This window comes from Cystoisospora suis, assembly GCF_002600585.1.
Source record: "Cystoisospora suis strain Wien I chromosome Unknown contig_7760, whole genome shotgun sequence".
NCBI lineage: Eukaryota > Apicomplexa > Conoidasida > Eucoccidiorida > Sarcocystidae > Cystoisospora > Cystoisospora suis.
In genome coordinates, this window is record NW_027160545.1 from 4811 (window position 1) to 11649 (window position 6839).

The 6839-nt window shown below is 40.9% G+C and overlaps 1 protein-coding gene across 1 annotated transcript; it reads right to left on the reverse strand.

The window, feature by feature from the left end:
- Positions 1–146: 146 nt before the first annotated feature.
- CSUI_010564 (eukaryotic translation initiation factor 3 subunit 6 interacting protein) lies at positions 147–6836 on the reverse strand (the record flags this gene model as incomplete). Its single annotated transcript, XM_068070667.1, has 7 exons — positions 6715–6836; positions 5066–5406; positions 3628–4164; positions 2607–2825; positions 1565–1727; positions 951–1022; positions 147–389 (listed from the first exon to the last, which is right to left on the reverse strand). Coding segments are annotated over exons 1-7 (1590 nt in total), but the record flags the coding sequence as incomplete, so codon positions are not given.
- Positions 6837–6839: the final 3 nt, after the last annotated feature.

Genomic DNA, 6839 nt, shown 5'->3' on the forward strand with positions numbered 1-6839 from the left:
AAGAAGAAAGAGAGAAAAGAAAGAAAGAAAGAGGAACCTATCAGCGTCTCGCCACATTCTGCTGTCGTCTATTTTTCCTTTCTATATGAACGATCAGAATCGATCGCAATAGGCAGGCTTTTCGATACACCTCAGAGAGAGATAGACGAGAAGAGAAGAGGAGAGGTAGCAGAGAAGACTAGAATCGATGAACTTACTCGCACGTGTAGCATATCTTGTTCAACATAAAACTCCACGGAGTTGTCGGGGGTGAGAGAAATGAGCTCTCCGCTTAAGAGACTCCCCGATCGCCAGATCTTTTGTCTCGACTTTAGCTTAACTGAAAGAATGTCCGACCTGACCACATCTTCTGGATCGCCCTCTTTCACCTCCATTAAGGAACCCAATTTCTACAAAGAAAGAAAGAAAGAAACATTGCAAACAAAGAGCAAAAGAGTGGTAGAAGAGAAGAAAGAGGTGAAGAAAGAATGCCAACGACAAACGAAAAAGAAGAAGATGACGATTAGCATACATACGTACACATGCAGCCCCATCTACTACCATGTGTAGGTGTCTAACTGCAGGTTCTCATAGGAAAAGAGATATATCCATAATTACAGATAGATATGCATGTATATAGAAATGAATGTCTTTGCGATATAGCTAGGTGTTGGATTGCATGCAGACTCACGACAATGCTGAAGATAAGAAAAATGAAGAATTCGAGTAGTCAGAGGGATCATAGAAGGTATGATAGTACTACTAGTAGTAGTGATCGCTATAGTAATCGTAGTAGCCGCAATAGTCATAGTCGTCATACTAGTAGTACTAGTAGTAGAAGAGATAGTAGGCATAGTCCTAGTAGTAGGAGTCATAGTAGTAGGATTACTATGGGGAGTGTGACTGATCTTGTTTGGACTATGTAGTGAGAGGAGGAGGTGTAAGTGAGGGTGGGAAGGAGGAGGACTTACAGAGAGTTGAATATTGTTGTACAGCTTGGCAAAAGAACTGACTGTACTTATCTTCTTATGAAACTCCACCTCCTAAACAGATAAGAAGAAACAAGATAAAGAAGAAATTAGAAAGCAAACCCCGATCAAATACACCAGACATCGACTGAGAGAAAGAAAGAAATGCGACCACACATACACAGGGATCGAACGAGATTTCGAAAACGACAGATAGATTAAAGATAGATAGATAGATAGATCTAAGACATACAGATAGATAGATTCCATTCCACATATACAGGAAAGATATAAAAAAGACAGATGTAAAGATGAAGAGACACACACATACAGGGAAGAAAAGGTGAGCTATCTATCATTCCACTCTTACCATGTCTTGTTGAACATGAATCGCAAAAGATATATATTTACCTACCGATCTATGTAGAATCCATTTCTCTCCCTCGATCCTATCTATCTCTCTACATATCCATCTTTATCTACAGCTATCTCTCTCCAGCACTAGATCCCCCGAAAACGCGTAAGAAGAGAAAGTTAAACAAAAAGGAAGAGCAGAAGTAGCAGCAGCAGTAGTAGTAGTAGTGGTAGCATTTGTGTATTTTCTCTCTCTCTTTTACCCGAAAGAACATTTTGCATTGTCGTAGTTGCACTTCACTTTGGGAGTTTGAGAATCTTTCAAGAGCGACAGGATCTTCAAATGAAGGCGTCGCAGGATTTACGAACTTCGGACAAGACCACGTGAACAAGTCACAGTATGTCTCATCATTCTCCTGCTGTAATCTACACACATCCCAAAGAAAAAGAAAGAAAGAAAAAGAAAGAAAACGACAGAGATTGAAGAAGTGCATTGCTTCTCTCACTGCTAACTTCTTCTAGTCATAGCGAGGGTCTCTTTTCTTTTCCTCTCTTTCTCGTTGACTTCTTTCATCTCCATCATGACCGACGAAGAAAACTCTCAAGGCCTACACCTCACGAAATCTTCTTCCCTCCAAACAAGTATGCATATCTATCTGTAGATATCTATCTATCTATCCGTATATACATATACATGTCTATATATATATACATACCGTATCCACATGAGTGCAGCCTGCTATATCGAAAGACCCATTTCCTTTTTCTTTCTTTCTTTCTTTCTTTCTTTCTCTCGTTCTCTTTTCTTGTGTTGATCTTTCTTTCATCTCTCTGTCCCTCTCTCTGTTGATCTTCTTTTTCCTTAGTGCATCTTTTCGTGGTCTTCCAGAGACAGGAAAGACGAGAGATGGGAATGAAGCAAAGAAGGAAGAAAGTTAAACAAGAGAAAGACAAGAAAAAAACTCCTTCTCCTCAAGTTGAAGAGAAGAAAGTGAAAGAAAGAAGAAGAAAAGGAAGAGAAGACGAAAGAAAGAAAGAAAAGAAGAGAGAGATGCGTGCTGATCTATGAACTTGTGCAGGGGAAATAAAGAGAAGAGGAAAGACTGAGGAAGAAAATTCAACAAGAAAGAAAGAAAAGACAACTACATGACGGGAATAGTCAAGCATACATAAAACGATGATAGAAAGATAAATAAATAAAGAGAAAGATAGATAAGACAGGTTTAAGAAAGATAAATAGATTAAAGATGGATAGATTAAAGGTAGATAGAAAAGAGATAGAAGGATCGAGACTTTGTTTCTTACTTGTAGAATTTGTCGGAGTATTTTTCTTTGATCATTTGGTTGACACTTTCATCGAGTTTAACGTTGCATAGAGAGGAGCATAGCATGACAAGAATATACATGCGATCCACCGTCTTATTCATTGATGCTTGCTGATAGAAATGCATTGACAGATAGCTCCTCTGTCTCGAGACAAAGATCAACAGTTGACTCATCACACGGATCGCATCGTTGTATCTCCTACAGACAAAAAGAAAAAAGAAAGGGAAGAGGGTAAGACGGAAAGAACGAAAGAAGCAAAAGAATCGGGTCATTCTGTCTGGATTGAGAAAAGAAATTTGGACTGGCGACAAGAAGAGCTTCAGGAGTTATGTGGCATTCAAAGCGGGCGATTTACCAGAGATAAGACACCTATATATATATATATATAGACACACAGCTAGCTATAGCTATCTTCGATCTATCTATGTATGTATGGATCTATCTAGCTATCTACCTATCGACCATCTCATTGCCTACAGATTTCCTGACTCTATCTTTCTCGATGCACGATGCATGTATAGGGGGAGAATGTGCTGATCTTCTACAAAGCATCATGATCAACGTTTTAAAGTTTAGAAGGGTAAAACGAGGTGTATGGACACCTAAGAGCTCCTTCGACCCAGGCAAGTCATGCATGGGAATCTAGCTAGTGTATGTCTATCTCTCATCTCCATCATCTCCATCCACGTTGTAGGCTCCTCTTTCCTGACCCACTTTTCCTTTATCAAGAATCCCCCCACCTCCTCCTCCTATTACTACTAGACGACCTCCTTTTCTCTCATTTCTATCTTCTCCATCCAAACTAATCCAAGTCAATCATACAGCAAGATATCCACATCTTGACTTCATTGACATCCTCAGAGAACCCCTGAGAGAAAAGCTTCTCATCCGCCTTTCTTTCGTTCTTTCTCCCTCTTCCTTTCTTTTCTGTTCATCTTCTTTCTGTCTGTCCTTTCCTTGGCTTTGGTGCTTTTCTTTTTCTTCTTTCTTTCTTGGTTACCTCATCATCATATAGGCAAATCCAAGATGATAGAAGAGAGTCACATGCGCAGCAGGGACCTTCCAATAGAAACTTCTTGGAGACAGCTCGATATTCTCGATGCTCTTCACTCCGATAAAGTAATCTCCCATAAGCACATGCAATCTTAAGAGAAGTATCATAGCGAAATAGCCTAGCTGATACCTAATCTCTGTCTCGAACATCTTGGATCTTGTTGAATCATCTTTACTATTACTGCTACTAGAATTTCCCCCTAATGAAGAAGAGGAAGAAGATTGCTGTTGCTTTAGGAAATCTTCAATCTGGGATCGATGCACAAGCGCATGCAGAAATTCGAGGACTTGAGAAGCTTTCCATACATCGCTATCTCGATCCATTTCTTTAACAAAGGCCGTTCTCTCCACTTCATCTTCGGGAAGACGACGGGCGATTCTCTGACGCCACCGACAAGCCTCTTGAAACTGATAGACAAACTCATCCAAAATGTCCCACAGCCATTGAAGAGGCAAACGAAGAGACTTGCCGTCCTTCTCCTCACTGAACAGAAGAGAAGAGAAAGAAGAGAGAGAAGATGACGAAGAAAAAGAAGAAAGTGATGGAGAAAAGAAGAGAGAGAAAGAAAGATAGGTAGAGAGGTAGAGGAGAAGCAGAAGAGAAGAAGAAAGATGAAGATGATGATAGGAACGAAGAAAAAGAAAGAAAGAAAGAAAGAAAGAAAGAAAGAGAGATTTTGGAGTTGAAAGAGGAGACAACAGAAGACTGACTGGAGAAGATGCGGAGGAGGACAGACAAAGAAGAATAAGACGGGAAGATTTCGAGATAAAAAGAAGAGAAAAAGAGGGAGGGAGGAGGAGAGAAGAAACACATCCCTTATGAGGAGCAGGAAGAAACTCTATCATTTTAATCAGCATCGTGAAATCTCCTGTCTTCTCTATGTCTTGTCAAGATAAGAATGGAGAAACAGATAGGTGTACATACACCCCAGCATCTCTCACTCAGTAAGCAAAAAAGAAAAGCACACATTCCATCCCCCCCTTTGACTACTCAAGAGGCACAGAAAAGAACGACACGATGAAGAAGAGAAAATCTCCAGGAGAAACGATTCTTCTTACGAAAAAGAGAACGACTACCGACCTCATGCCTGTCAGAGACTGCTAACAGTCAGAATAGTAGTAGTATTCTTCTTCTTCTTGCTCTTTTTCTTATCCTCCTATCATCATTCTCATGAGATAACGGACTTAAATGAGGTTCATAGACAAACCCTCTGTCTATTCCTCGTAAGAGTAATCGTAATAGTCGTCCTAGTTATACTCTATCTTTTCTTGATCTCTCTTTAACAGATCCATCTCTCTATCTATCTCTCTATCTATATCCCTCTCTGTATCTATCTTAATCTATCTCTATGTATTGATCTATCTACATGTGACGCATGTCTTACTCAGGCCGGCATTCCACCTCTGCAAGGAAGTTAATGAGAAGGGCGTAATTCTCCCAAGCTAAGCGCCGATCTTCCCAGGTGATCTCTTGTTGACACTTGAGAAAGAGGTGTCGATAGTAAAGCTCCCGATACAGCGTAATGATTAAGCAATGATAACGATCAAACTGACGATAGAAGGTGCCAACTTCCTCTACAGAGGGCCACCTTCTCTCTGAATAGTATCGCTCAGTTAAAGCAGGAAATTCCACTTCATACAGACGACGAATCGCATCGACGTTGCGGTCGTAGACCTCGTCATACAAAGAACGGAGAAACTCCTCCACATCTGATTCGAAGCGAACCTGGAAAGCAAAGAAACAGAAGAGAAAGAAAAAAGGATGAAAGAAGAGATGAAGACACAGAGAGAAGAACGGGCAAAAGAAAGAAAGAGAGAAGAGGAAGAGAAAGCTCGTTGGGAGAAAAAGAGGTCGGTAATGCATACATAGGTGGGTGCGAAAGAGGCAGGGAGATAGAGCGATAGAGGAAGAGAAAAATCGAGACAGTGAGAGAGTGATAGATGAAGAAAGAGATGGAGAAAGAGTGGAATTTAGAGAGGAGATATGTACGAGTCATGCTATGCAGACATACATGTGTGGAAGAGAGAGAGGTGAAGATCCCAAGATAGAATGAAGTCTTATATCTGACGCATGCATTGCTACTACAGTGAAGAGAAGAAGAGAAAGAAGACTGTTCTTTCGTATCAAAATACAAATAAGAAGAGTCGTGAGAGAAAATACACCTAGACAAGTGCCTCCGTCATAATGACCCTGTGCTGTCTACTATCGATCTCGTCCTCTAGCTATCTCTCTTGTTCTCACTCGCCCTCTCTCTTAATGTAACTGAGAAGCAGAAAAGAAAAGAAGCGAAAAGAAAGAAAGAAATATCTTCTCTATTCGCTCCCCCCACGTCCACCCCCAGTCACTTGGTAAGGAGATGCCCTACGAGTCTGTTGGAGAAAGAAGAAGGAAAGACACTCGTGAAAAGAAAAGCGTAACGGGCTGTGAAAGACGAGAGATGAAAGAAGAGGAAAGCTCCAGGTAAGATGATTGAAGCAAAGACGCGGTGTTCGATAGACATAGAGACAGATAGATAGATAGATAATAGATAAAGATAGACAGGAGACAGATAGATAGATAAAGATAGACAGGAGACAGATAGATAGATAAAGATGGACAGGAGACAGATAGATAGATAGATAGAGAGACATGCAAAAGAGATTAGGAAAGGCAGCAGGAATATGTGTGATGAGTATACACGGAGGAATGAATGACACGGGAGTTTCTCTCATCTCTTCCACTCTCTTTTCTTGCGGTGGGAGATTGATCTATAGGCTTTCTCTCTCTCTCCTATATCCGGGAGTATTAACGGGAATTGAGAGACGAGCATAGAGAAGAGAGAGAGGAACTCCAGAAAAGAGAGAGTAGAGAGCGAAGACGACAGAGACAAAAACGAAGAGAGAGAGAGGGGCAGAGAGACAGAGAGGGATGGATAGAGACAGCGATGCAGTGAGAAGAAGAGAAAAGATCAAGGATAGAGAGAAGAGCAGATGAAAGATATATGCCGAGAGAGAAGAGAGCGTAGAAGAATGGAGAAGAGGACTTGTCCCATACTTTTTCTCCCATCATGCGATCTAAAGCCGCATCATCGAGACCTTCTCCTTCCGCATTTTGGCTTGAAGAATTTGCAGGTGGAGATGAAGAGGCAGAATTTTGAACTGAATGAGACGAGGAAGGAG